The following is a 14,071-nucleotide window of genomic DNA, read 5'->3' as shown; positions in this document are numbered from 1 at the left end:
GGTCTTAAAAAGTAAAATACGGCTTTCTTGTGAAAACCACTATATACTTTAAATGTTTTCGTATATAATAACAAGTAAAAAATCAGTTTATAATTGTACTTAATTTATTTCAGGAGAAAGTTTTCAGACTGAGTTGTATGTTGATCGCAGCCTTATGTTTGGTACATCGGGCAAGTGCGGGTAAGTCTATCCGTACTTTTATACATTTCCAAATATTGTCTAATCAAGAGTTAAAAAGTTGAAAAAAATATTGATTGTTATTCATTGTTACCTTTTCAAACGCATCCGGCGTCTTGGTTACGCTGACAGTCCGTTAGCTTTAGCATGTATAACGCTACTTTAACATGTTTTACACTTTCATACATCAGTTCTGCACGTAACTGACAAGTTCGACTTACATAAAAAATATTTGAGGAAATCAATCATTACTGATAACATACTCCTTAACTGGAATTCGAACCCAAAAACATATATTCTATCATGATATTGTAAAATGCAACAATATCTTTTGTGTCATTTCTTTTTCCTAAAAACTAGTGTTATTGCCAACGCATTCTAACATTGAATAAGTTTCAAATTCATGTAGTTAATTCAGGTATACCTTGTTCTAATGTTCCTATTTTTTATTATTGAGGGTGTTTTCCTTTGTTTTACATACATGCTTTCTTGTAAGGGAATTATACTCCTCCATTACATGTATGTACATATTTTGTAGTGTATAACTGAAATAAAGCAGAGTGGAATATATCAGATTATTTCAAAGTGAAAACAGCCACACATAGCAGGGCTAGAAAGATTAAACATATGAAAGTTAGTTTAAAGCCTTACGGAGCTGTAAATTTACATGTACATCTTTCTCCAAATCTGACATCTTAAAAAGTGTTGCATCTAATGTTCACTTGACAAAAGATACTTTAATCTTACATGAAAACACATACTTTTCCTCTATATGTTTTTCAGAAACAAATTTAATGTCAGTGAATGTTTTCTTTGTAAGATTTTGAAAATTAATATATGCATGTAATTATACTATGATATGCAGTTCCATCGTGGACCTGCTGGAGGCCAATGCGGCAGTTTGAGGACCTTTATTAGAAAAGTGTATATAATAACAACTCATTAAACGGCATTGACGTCACCTACTCCGTGAACACTGCTTAGCCTATTATTGGTAAAATCGAGCAGATAACAACTTCAGGCCGTTCACATCACTACCGTTTAATACGTGTAATATATTAGGACTTAAAAGCTGAGCATTACCGAAAATCCCGTATTGCCCCGCCAGTATCGCCCCGACAATACAGACCATCAGGATAATGTACGTGCTAATACAATAAGGCAGCTTTCTTTTGCAAGACAAGGGTGTAAATTATATATCTGCAAGTCGGGTATGGAAGGATCTGTCTGATTTTCGAAAGATATTTGTTTTAATGTAAATTTCATGTCCCAACCATCTATAAACTCCAAGTACGGAGTTGAAGTATAAAAATATCATTAATCAAGCACTTTCATATGTGTCTTATTATTTTGTCTTACTTTCTGCAATTTTGATGCTTAACAAATGAGCCTATTCAGTGTTTCATAACTAGTGTCCGATCCGTATATACAAGTGTTACTTTTAACGCTTCTTATATAACACTTGGTAATAACGTATTAAAATGTCAAGAAAAGTGAGAATTGCTGTTACATTATTTTGTTTATTTTACGACATCAACTGAATTTTATACAAGCCAATTTCGTTATAAGACAGGTTTACCCATGACAAAAAAAAAATCATTTATCTTGTCAAACCGCATTAAAATCTGAACTGATTTTGATTAAGTAAAAATATGATATCTACTCCTCTCAGTATGCCTACTAGTATAACTGATAATTGCTTATCGAATAAATACAAAACATGCATCTGTATTTTTGTGCCATTATGCGCGCTGAATATTCACTGGAATCCAACCAATTTCACAGGCGGCGCCATTGCAAATCAGAGAGGTGCATGTTATCATTAAAATCTTTGTCGGGTCATTTATTTTTATAGTGCAAGAATGCCAAAGATAGTTTCAGGTCGCATAGGTATAAATTTTATCGTGCCTGTGATTGGTAGGAATGCGTTAAAGTGTTATTGTTATCATTATCATCATCATTATTATTATAATTATAATTATTGTTATTTATTATTATTATTAAAGTTTTTACGAAATAAGACATTTTACCTTTCAGCGATCACAACTACTGCTTGTACTCCTGGTTCCGATACAACATGTGAAGATTTAGACGCAAATGCCGAATGTGCAACCGGAGCGGATAAGTGTTCGTGTAAAAATGGTTACAAGGCCAATTCTGCCGACGACGCATGTGTAAAAGGCAAGTAATCCCTTTCTCCAATTGTTCTTATGCTTCCCTGATAATACCTTAAGAAGACTTTCCGTTTCTGTTGAAGTGTTCGATGCTCTTTTGTATTGCCAATAGGTCTCATTTTTTATTCTCGCAAGCAGGCTATCCAGTTTGTCATAGAGTAATACATACGAAAACGACGTGAAGCTATGCGTTTTAGCATGTTAGAAAGTACTGTCAAGCTTCGCTAGCTCGAACTTAACGGGACCGAAAACAATTGTTGGAGCCGTTTGTTGTTCAAGCCATCTAACAATAAACATTATACATGGACTTTACCGGGAACTGATGATGTATTCGATCGAAGGGCTGTGCTCGAATTATACGAGTTTGAGCGAACGAAGTTTGTATGTATATCAATTGTGAGATTTACCAATTAATCATAATGGGATTCTGCTTAATGCTTCATGATTAAATTGCAGGTTTTGATTAATTCGACATAAATAACCAATTTGTATAGAGTATCTAAGGAAACGGTAAAACTTTTTGCTTTTTTGCCATTGAGTCTTGTGTGTAACTTTCAAGATATATATAAACATGCATTTTATGAATTCATTTTACATGTTACGTCGTATTTTACGTAATATATGTAAGAATCATGCATGAATGAATAATAGTAATACTGAGTCTGATGTTTGAGTGATTGTAAGTTAATTTGCTCACGTTATATTTTCTTTCTGTTTGATTAATTAAGACTGTGATTGCATTGGTAGGAAAGTGTTAAAATGTTGTTGCGGTTATCACTATTATTATCATCATTATTATTATTATTATTATTATAGTTTGAACAGAATAAGCCATTTTAACTTTCAGATATCCCAAATGCTGTTTGTACTCCTGGTTCCGGTACCACATGTGAAGATTTAGATGCAAATGCCGAATGTGCAACCGGAGCAACGAAGTGTTCGTGTAAAAATGGTTACAAGATCAATTCTGACGACAGCGCATGTGTAAAAGGCAAGCTATCGCTTTCTTCTAATGTTCTAATGCTTCCCTGATTATACCTTAAGAAAACTTTCCGTTTCTGTTGGAGTGTTATGTGCTCTTTTGCATTGCCAGTAGGTCTCATCTGTTTATTTCTCGCAAACAGGCTATCCAGTTTGTTATAGAGTAATACATGCGAAAACGACTTGATGTGATACATTTTAGTATGTTAAGAAGTACAGTGAAGCTTCGTTAGCTCAAACTTGACGGGACCGAAAGCAATTGTTCGAGTCGTTTGTTGTTCAAGCCATCTAACAATAAACATTATACAGGGACTTTACCGGGAACTGATGATGTATTCGATCGAAGGGCTGTGCTCGAATTATACGAATTTGTCTGTATATCAACTGTGAGATTTACCAATTAATCATAATGGGATCCTGGTTAATGCTTCATGGTTAATTTGCAGGTTTTGATTACTTCGACATAAATAACCAATTTGTATAGAGTATCTAAGGAAACGGTAAAACTTTTTTGGCTTTTTGCCATTGGCTCCTAAGTGTATAACTTTCAAGAAATATCAGAACATGCGTTTTATGACATCATATTACATGTTGCTGTCATATTTTACGTAACATGTGTAAGAATCATGGTAATTAATGATATTTGAGGATTGTAAGTTAATTTGCTCACATTATATTTTCTTCCTGTTTGAAAAAGACTGTGATTGCATTGGTAGAAAAGTGTTAAACAGTTGTTGCAGTTATTATTATTATTATTATTATTATTATTATAGTTTGAATGGAAAAAGATATTTTAACTTTCAGATATCCCAAATGCTGTTTGTACTCCTGGTTCCGGTACCACATGTGCAGATTTAGACGCAAATGCCGAATGTGCAACCGGAGCAACGAAGTGTTCGTGTAAAGCGGGTTACAAGATCAATTCTGACAACAGCGCATGTGTAAAAGGCAAGCTATCGCTTTCTCTTTATGTTCTAATGCTTTCTTTATTATACCTTTATGTTTCTGTTGAAGTGTTCTATGCTCTTTTGTATTGAGAGTTGGTCTCATTTATTTATTCTTGCAAGCAGGCTAAAGAGTTTGTCATAGAGTAATACATACGAAAACGACTTGTAGCTAAGCATTTAAGGATGTTATGAAGTAGTCGAGCTTCGTTAGCTCGAACTTGACGGGACCGAAAACAACTGTCCGAGTCGTTTGTTGTTCAAGCAATCTAACAATAAACATTATAGATCTACAGGGACTTTACCGTGACTTGAGGATGAATTCGGTCGAAGGGCTTTGCTCGAATAATACGAGTTTGAGCGAACGAAGTTTGTCTGTACATCAACTGTGAGATTTACCAATTAATCATAATGGGATCCTGCTTAATGCTTTAAGTTAATTAGCAGGTTTTGCTACTGTTATATTGTTGAGCAATATGTGAAATATAGGTGAGAGTTAAATGGTTGGGACTATCATGTTGATTTATGTTTCAATATGCACTAATATTATAAATAATGTGTGTAGTATTTGCCTTTGAATTAGTATGTTTAACAAGCTCATTTGAAAACATAGTCAATCTCTTTCAGTATATCTTTAAAAACATGAACTCATGGATAAATAACTATCTTAGACTGTGTTTTATAAGCTTTACTAGACACGTCAACTAATGTACATCCTACTGCATTAGTTCAATAAAATGTTGAGACGTCAAACACGTCATTTTGGCCTACTAATATGTTACTGACATTTTGTAATACTTGTATTTTTCAGTTTTGTAAAATACAAATCCTGTATAATTATAATAACGAAAACACCAACGAATGCATTATTCTGTGGTGCGTAGTAGTAAAAGTGGTAGCAGAAGTGGTGGTAATAGTTGTAGCAGCAGCAGTAGTTGAAGCATTAGCACTAGTAGACGTAATTGTATCAGTGGTACCAGTAGCAGTGATAGTAATAGTAGCATTTGTAGTAGTAGCAGTTGTATTAGTAGTTGTAGCAGTAAATATGTAGTAGAAGTAGTAGTGTTGTTAACAGTAGAAGTAGTAACAACAGCAGCACTAGAAGCAGCATTAGCAACAGTTAAGATACTGTCTGTCTGTCTGTCTGTTAGTCGCGCTATTTTTTGCACACTGGATAATATATTTGTTATTTATTTATTTATATATCTTGTCACTACTAAATACAATTTTCTTTTTCTTGCAGTACTGACAAGCAACTGTAATGCGGATACAGATTGTTCTGTAGTTTCCAACTCAATGTGCGAAACTACATGCAAATGTAATACAGGTTACGAGGAATCGAGCGATGTGTGTGCAATGAGTATGCATTTTCAATTTAGATTCAGTATTCCTTCGTATGGAATTTGTATATTCTTTATCTAGATCCTGTACTTTCCACGTGTCAATTTCGGTTTTCCTCGTCCAAATACTGTTTTTTCCGCGTCTAAATTTTGCGTTTGTCTCATCTGAATTCTGTACTTTCCGCATCTATATTTTGGGTGATTCGTTATTATTCGCGTCTAAACGTCGCATATTGATTAGCTGGTATGTCAGCATTTTTTTTTTCTAATTTTGTTAAAATTGTAGTCTCGTCATAAATTTGTTATCGTTAATAATAGCGTTGTTTGCGTTGTTTCTATTTCTTACTGTTAATTTCATTAAGCATAATGCTGATTCAAATTCAGTTTCATATTACCTATAAGTATAAGTAAGCATATAACAGGGAATATGGGTTTACACATCTAAGTACCTGTGCTGCCTAGGTTTTGATAAAGTTTGTCAAAAGAAAATTAATTTGTGTGTAACTTCACGCGGAAAAGATACATGATCCCTGCGCAGGTTACATGTTATCAAGAAACAGGGTGCCTGAAACCATTTTATCTCACAAATACATTTTAAAGAAATCCATTAAGAATATTCGTACTTGTAAGAATATACTTACTATTTCTCGAATCGAGCTTTCCAGACGGTTTCCACAGGAGAAGGAGACGTTTCGACAGATGCGTCTGACCTTAATTCCCAACGGTTGTATATTACCGATGTATAACGTCAATGACCCATTGCACTTTGCTAACATACCAGGATCGGATAGCAGCTGCTCAATAGAAAATGTTTTAGGCTAATTCTGAGTGCTATAGAATAGCTGATTTGGAGCTTTGTAAGGATGTACATTCATATCTTTGTTTTTTTTAACAGATCTACATCTTACATTCCTTTATATTGATATTTTATCATAAACACCTGAAATAAGGCTTAGAAACTTATCAAACAGATATTTGAAATATTTTTTTCTAACATTGCATTAACCATGCATAAGAAACAAATTCGGTATTTTCCGGAATTGTGTATATTGACGTGCATATCTATCCCCGGCGCGTGGTCAGACAATCATATAATTTTCCCGCTAGGTAATTTGTCAGGTAACGTACGATGATAACTAATCCTGTCTTTCCTTATTAAAATTTCATTTCTAGAACAGCATGCACTTTAATAAATGGCATCATAAGTAATAATCATATCATGACGTCATAAACAGTAACCATCCATGTCCGTCTTCTGTCCTTTTGGCGAGAAAACCTCTAACACTCAGGAATTGAAAAAAACAATTACAATCTTCTTCAGTTCTGAATACGAAGACGTGCAGCAGCGATGATGCTACATGCACAGCCGCATTGGCTAACACCGCTTGCGGCACTGACAACAAGTGTACTTGTGCTACAGACTATGTTAAGCAGGATGCGGTCTGCAAAGTGGGTATGTGTAATTTTGTGATTGTTGTAAGCTATCGAGTAAAGAAACCGTTGATCCAGGCATCTAATAACCAATATTCCCCTATTCTCTGCAGGTAACTTTCATTAGATAGCAAACGGCTTAACAGTACTGTTGAGCCTGCCACCTTCAGATTATAACTGCTTTACTTAACCTTTAGCAAACAGGGCTAAGTTTGTGTTTTAATACTCTTACAACGTCAAATCATATTTAAACTAAATGCTATTCCTATTAAATTGTGTCCAGGTTGGTCAAGGCTGTGTTATGAGTAAGATAGGAAATAAAGCCAGAATAAGGTGTCCTTGATTTAGCAAATATTGTTAAAAAACACGTCCTCTGTCTATGATTAATCAACCTCATCCGTAACATGATTGCCCCCTGATTTCTCTTTTAAAAGATCAAATGCACATCTTTCAAATAAAAATTATTTTCAGATACTGACTTTATATTTAAAACAAATCTTCATCAAATGAATTTACCTCTACTTAAAATATCAATAAGCTATGTTTTTGAATATCATCCATAAGAGGCTAGACATTGTCCCGAGACGAACCAGGGAAACATGTTGGGCCTCTAAAATGCGAGAATGTATTTGTAGAGCTGCAGTATTCATTCATGGTTACATTTGAACAGTCTATGTTAAAACAACTCCCAGTGTTTCAGTACACATTTATACTGTGTGTAGCTTTTAATGTTTTAGGTGTGTACTATCTTAAACATAACACACAGTACTGTTCATACGAACATGTTAACTTTATGTTTACATACATACTAGGAAGTAATTGTTTACTAGTATGTTTTCAAATACGAATTTGGGTCTAATTAATATTTCTTTAAGTATAAAACAGTTCCGTTAATTCTACGCATAATCCTGAAGAACACTTAGCAGGTGGTCATAAAATAAGTTTTAAGTTTTAGTTTTGCATTTATCGTCAGTAACGCTTCATTGCAAAGCCAGTTGAAAAGGTCTATTTGGATTATATTTGTAAATTGAAGGTTATAAAATTTTCACAATATCTTATATAGTATACCAGCAATATTTCAATGCAAAAATTGTAAAGTTCCTTTTTTTGAAATTGTGATTTTCCAGAGTTTTACAATGACAAAATGTATTTTTGAACATAAAACTTGAATTATAAAAGATATTTTGAAAGTTATAAACGATCGTTCTACCACTCTAAGGGACCTTTAAAATGATATGTAGTTTGTCTGTATTTTAAACAATAAAGCCTCAATTTGAATTTCTTAACTCACGTTGGTCATAGTTTGTATGTGAATGCCAATATGACTTTGGTCAATCTGAATATATCTATGAAGTTAGACTATTTACTGCTGAGTTATGCGCTTCTTGTGAATAATTGGTGAATCAAGACTGATTATTGCTGAGTTAAGCGCTTTTGGTTAAGTTACAGTTTATTCTACTGCTAAGTTATGCGTTTTTAGTGAATAACTGGTGAAGTTAGACTGTTTATTGCTGAGTTTTGCGTTTTTGGTGAAGTTACAGTTTATTCTACTGCTGAGTTACACGCTTTTAGTGAATAATTAGTGAAGTTAGACTGTTTATTGCTGAGTTGTGCACTTTCGGTGAATAACCGGTGCAGCTGGACTGTTATTTGGTGAAATACCGGTGAAGCTAGACTGTTTATTGCTGGGGTATGCGTTTTTAGTGAAGTATTGTTGAAACTAGACTGTTCATAGCTGAGTGATGTGCTTTTGGCGAAGCATTGTTGAGTTTTGCTGAGTTATGTTCTTTTTAGTAAATTACTGGTGAAGATAGGCTGTTTAATGCTGATGTATGTGCTTTTTATTTAGCAACAGTTGCCTAAACCTTAATAGGATGTAACTCCTTTATTACAGTACATACATATACAAAACTTGAACTGTGATCTTTTTTTCATCTTGATACTTTGCTGAAGTGATTGGTGTATACGGCACTGACCTTATATTGTTTTTGAAACCAAAATCACAGTTTGTGATGTTTACCTTTTAACTGAATGTTCTTTTTTATCGTACATTAATTGCATTATTATTCCTTTCTTTTATAATAAACTATTTGTTAGTTACTGTTACCGTACGTTACTTCCTAGGTAATGAGAAGATTTGCGCAGCTGATGGTGATTGTCTGACTAATGCAGAATGTACAGGGGAGGCCAATGCAAAGAAATGTATGTGCAAATCTGGCTATACCTTCATGGACGACATGTGCAGTATGTTTTTTTTCCAGTTATTAATATAACCCTTAAAATGGATAAACTACTATTGCTAACAGGTGTACGCTAATTAGCAACTAAACAAAGTACATTTAATTAATTAGCTCTGTCAGGATACGAATTATATGACCTAGGGAAATGCCTACGCCTTAAGTATCGTGACCAATGAAATTTGTCCTATCCCTAAGGTCACTATGTCTTAAACTACCTGCCAAACGAAGTAGAATGTCCTTTCTTAAGACGTATAGAGGGTGAGACCCAAATATCTCGTATATAAAATATCTGGTTTTCTTTAACTATTGTATATGTCATAATGTGTGATGCTGGGATCCAGCTTTCGACAAAATGAACCCAAATCAGCTACAAATGACCCAAATCCTATTATTAACAGCAGTTCAACAATAATTATAGCAATGATAGCACTGAAAGGGAGTCAAACACAATCTATGCTTATGTATTACGAAAAAGTTCTGACAAGCTCATTGACTTACAGTCGGAAGAAATAACCAAATAGTCTACTGATTAAATTTTCAAATACTGAAATTAAACTATGAAATGAACATTTTTGTAATCGCTGTTCTGAAAAGACACTAAGTATAGATTGATATTAATAAGCCATGAAAAAATATTTTTCTATTGATGATAATCATTAAAATCATTTCGAATATTTCACTAATTTGAAGAAGATTTAACCTTTAGCTTGCTGGCGGCAAGTGATTCTGCCCTTGCGACCAGTGCAGACCAAGATCAGCCTGCACATCCAGTCAGTAAATTTTCAGTGAACACCCCTTCGAATGATAAATGGTATTGCCTAAATTGAATGATGGACCAGTCCATTTTAGATATTTAGCAGGTTAAGGGTTAAGGTTGTAAAAAGCAACGACTAAACATCTACAATTGGTAACTGCAAGTACAAAGTAGAGATGGTTATTTTTTTATTGTACAGGCAAGTCTTACATAATTACCGCCAGGAAAATATAGCATTCAACGCTTATTTCACCATCCCATGGCTCTTAAGATGCCTTTATCAGGAGTGAATTGTACGATTTTGACAGAAGGAATCTGATACTTATATTTTGCTTTTTTGGTCTTTAAAATTCCTGCCTTTAAATAACAATCGAAACATTTCAGAAGTACAAAATTCAGCTCAGTCAGTTGTGATATCAACCGGTTTGTTTGTTGTGTCGCTGCTGGTAATGTTGCAGAACTTTGTTTAACTCAAGAAAAAAGGAAGGGAGAGGCTGGTAAATATAAGTTTACTTCTTTCTTATCATATCTGATATCAGTCACTTTCAGGTGCTTTAAGTCGATATATTTTCAGTTATGTACCACTTTAATGCCAATTTGCAATGTAAATGAATGAAAAAAGAACAAGGCAAACAGTTTAAAGAAAGCCGTTTTAGGTATAAATGTTTCGGCTTCATGTGTCCGAATTTAGGGCTAATAAAAATACAGTAGGAATATTGAATAATATTGAGCATGTATTGCCAATCACAACATATTCGCATATGGCAACATACCGTTCCATATTACATTATACAATCATAAGCATTCCACCTTTGGATATGTGATAAGTTAATTTTGACCAAGCTCAGAGCCGAGACCAAAATTAGCATCTTCCATTGAGTAAACCGAATCAAATTCAATGAAATTAAAGTCAACACTTGTTTTACCATATCAAAGATTTATTCTTTCAAACATTTGACAGCCACATATATTTTTTTTTAAAAATAGACGGTATATAAGAAAGAAAACATCACAGTTTGGTAGATATATATACCACAGAGAACAAACATAAATCGTTGAATTATTATGCGGTATGGTTAATAAGTAAATGTATTAAGGTTATGTATATATCAAGAAATAAATGAGCCGTGCCATGAGAAAACCAACATAGTGACTTTGCGACCAGCATGGATCCAGACAAGTCTGGTCAGGATCCATGCTGTTCGCTAACGGTTTCTCTAATTGCAATAGGCTTTGAAAGCGATCCATGCTGGTCGCAAAGCCGCTATGTTGGTTTTCTCATGGCACGGCTCATTTATTATATCAAGAAATAAATATATTCTAGCCCCCCTTTTACTTTCAGACTGATGAACATTTGAAGAGAGAGGAACTTTTTCAATAGCTCAACTTATGAAATCCATTTATATATTTCTTTGGGGGGATTGCCGGTTTCCGTACATAAACTGTTTTCCAAATTCTTCACTATACAGTTTAGTATTGAAGTCCGCACATCAGATTAATACACATGACTCATTGTTTCATTATTCTTTACCAACTAACCTCAGGTACTGTGCTGCTTTTTGTAATATTTTAAATTATTTAGATCAACAAAAAATATAGTAGCGTGTTATTTCCCCACTGGTGTTTAGTGCTGGGTGATTTACTTAAAGCGGTACTGTTTCCAGCAGTATCGGCCTAGGCTGAATGCTAGGGAGGTAATAATGACACCTGATTCGGACACGATAAGTTGTTCTATCCATTCTAGTGTAGGACTTCGGCCTTCTACCCACGTCAAATAACAAATACTCTCCTTTAAATATTTCGTTCCGGCTACGAAAATTCATTTAGACAAAAAAAAATGTCTTTTTACTTTGAGATTCTTTATTTTGTAGGTTTTGTGTGCATTTCGACCACATGGGATTTTATTAAACTAATTGTTACTGTATGTGCGTATGAGTGCTTTTAGAACAGAACCGTGCCTTTTGATTATAATAGTAACTAAATACTCGTGACGACATTAGAAAACACAATTTTGTAAGTAAACGTAATGTCTCTAATTGATACTATTTTCTGTTTGAATTAAGATATATTCTTCAATTTTTTTGACGTTAAATGGGACCGCTGCTTCATGTCTCGAGATCACTGTGCAATTTAGCGACGATATATGCGGTCTCTGCCTCAATCAATAAAAATTTGTGCAAAACCTCTTTCAATTAAAATTCAGAAAAATATCCCATTTGTTTTGGCGTAATATGGTATCAATGATTAAAGTCATAAGAAAACTATGTGCAATACCGTTAAGAAATACATTTTTCCATTTGTTTCCCCTTACGAAGCATAAGAAAACGATGTGAGAGTTATTTTTAGATTTTATTTTATATTTGTGTATGTATTGTAGATAGTATTTTATAACTTCAATGTTATATAAATGTATTAGCTAAGCTGATTAATCAATTAATGGACCACTGATGTGCCGGTACTGCATCAAAAGTACGTCATTATTTTGGTAGCAAAAAGCAAACGTTTGTAGGGTTTATCAGTATGGAAGGGTTGTAACCTGTTTTAGAATACACTATGCAATTTCGAAGCGATATATAATTAAATACTTCTTACAGCTGAATTAGTCAAACATTTCGGTTAATGCTTGTTCCCAATTTGAAATTGCCGTCGACTAGTCTAAAATAAATATATTAATAGATAACTTTAATTGAAAGAATGTATGAATGAAAACTTACAATAGAAATAAGAGAAGAAAGGAATATACATTTACAAAACTAATAATCGGCGTAAAACGACACCTTTTATTGACATCAGTAAAATGACAAAGCAATAAAGACACAAGAACCGTAACAAGATATTGTATTTGCTACATAAAATACGACATAATTTGTATGAATATATTATTATAATTGCATAAAAATTGTGTGATACATGGAAAAAGGACGAACTGTTTGCCGAATGACCGGAGCACTGGAAAGTGAACATTTCTTGAACCTATGTGAAAAGTGCATTTTTGATGATTTACAAATTGTGATAGATCTTCTGATTTGTCATAATGTAATGATAAAGGCACCCGTGAGTAAACTTAACATTGGTAAATGTTTATCTTTGAGACGTACTACATTTTTGGAATCATTAGTATTTTAATACACAGAATGTGAGCATAAAAGGAACACCTTTATTTCGTACAAGCATACAAATGCTAAAACAAAACCGCACTAAAATACTTACATAATATTCACAAAAGAACGAATCTGGTAAAAAAAAAAAAGAACGTTAGTGATTACATTTTAAAATTACACGAATTTGCAGAATCAGTCTTCTTGCAGATCACTTCATCCTTCTCAAAAATAAACATTTTTGTGAACCCTCATCATAAAGTTTTTGATTGTACAGTATGGGTTTTGAACCTTGGCAAATTGGCCAACATAATACAGGGCCGGATGGTTTTAAATCAAATGATGGACTGTTGAATGTCTATATCAGTATCAAATAAAAAAAGAAACCCTGGCATCCCTTTAAAACGTTATGAAACAGTTTTTCAATTTTTACTTCGAAAACGTAAACTGGTTTTGATAAGGAAAGAAAATACCATAATTTCATTATGATTTTTTTTTTTCAGATATATAATGAATTTATAAGATCCATACAAATATTTCAAAACATTATTGTGGAGGGTATATCATGATGTGTTAAAGTTGAAAGCTGTATGATCATAGGTATGATTCAGTAATAAAGTATTTAAATTGTAAAGTTGTGGTTTTGTATTAGAGTATTCATTCTCCTGTGTAATTATCGATTGGTTTTCCAGTATAGCTCTACATATTATTCACATAGTGATGAGTGGAGATAAGTGTTTATTAGTCTCCTACTGCTTGAAAACCAGTTTCATGGACTATAGGAAAACGCCTTTCCGTCCGTCCGTCATTCTGTCCGTCCGTCCGTCCGCAATTTCGTGACCAGTCCATAAATCGGTTATCCATGAAGGGATTTTAGAATTACTTGGCACAAAATTTTTTCATGATAAGATAATGTGTCATGCGCTAAATAC

General features: G+C 33.6%; 1 protein-coding gene across 3 annotated transcripts in view; it reads left to right on the top strand.

Annotated features, from left to right (window-relative positions):
• LOC128550352 (multiple epidermal growth factor-like domains protein 6) overlaps window positions 1-13,773 on the top strand; it is a 28,443-nt gene extending 14,670 nt beyond the window's left edge. Inside the window, exons 2-10 of one of the 3 annotated variants that reach the window (XM_053529247.1) lie at window positions 114-180; window positions 2,215-2,358; window positions 3,199-3,342; window positions 4,137-4,280; window positions 5,520-5,636; window positions 6,938-7,069; window positions 9,172-9,291; window positions 10,426-10,538; window positions 11,384-13,773. In XM_053529247.1, coding sequence (XP_053385222.1) covers window positions 114-180; window positions 2,215-2,358; window positions 3,199-3,342; window positions 4,137-4,280; window positions 5,520-5,636; window positions 6,938-7,069; window positions 9,172-9,291; window positions 10,426-10,511 — 954 coding nt within the window. In that variant the 3' untranslated portion in view covers window positions 10,512-10,538; window positions 11,384-13,773. The remainder of the gene's footprint in view (window positions 1-113; window positions 181-2,214; window positions 2,359-3,198; window positions 3,343-4,136; window positions 4,281-5,519; window positions 5,637-6,937; window positions 7,070-9,171; window positions 9,292-10,425; window positions 10,539-11,383) is intronic. The other 2 variants (XM_053529249.1, XM_053529248.1) reach the window with 2 other exon arrangements.
• Window positions 13,774-14,071: the final 298 nt, after the last annotated feature.

This window comes from Mercenaria mercenaria, chromosome 17 (genome assembly GCF_021730395.1).
Source record: "Mercenaria mercenaria strain notata chromosome 17, MADL_Memer_1, whole genome shotgun sequence".
Lineage (NCBI taxonomy): Eukaryota > Metazoa > Mollusca > Bivalvia > Venerida > Veneridae > Mercenaria > Mercenaria mercenaria.
This window is presented reverse-complemented; position numbering and strand designations above follow the sequence as displayed.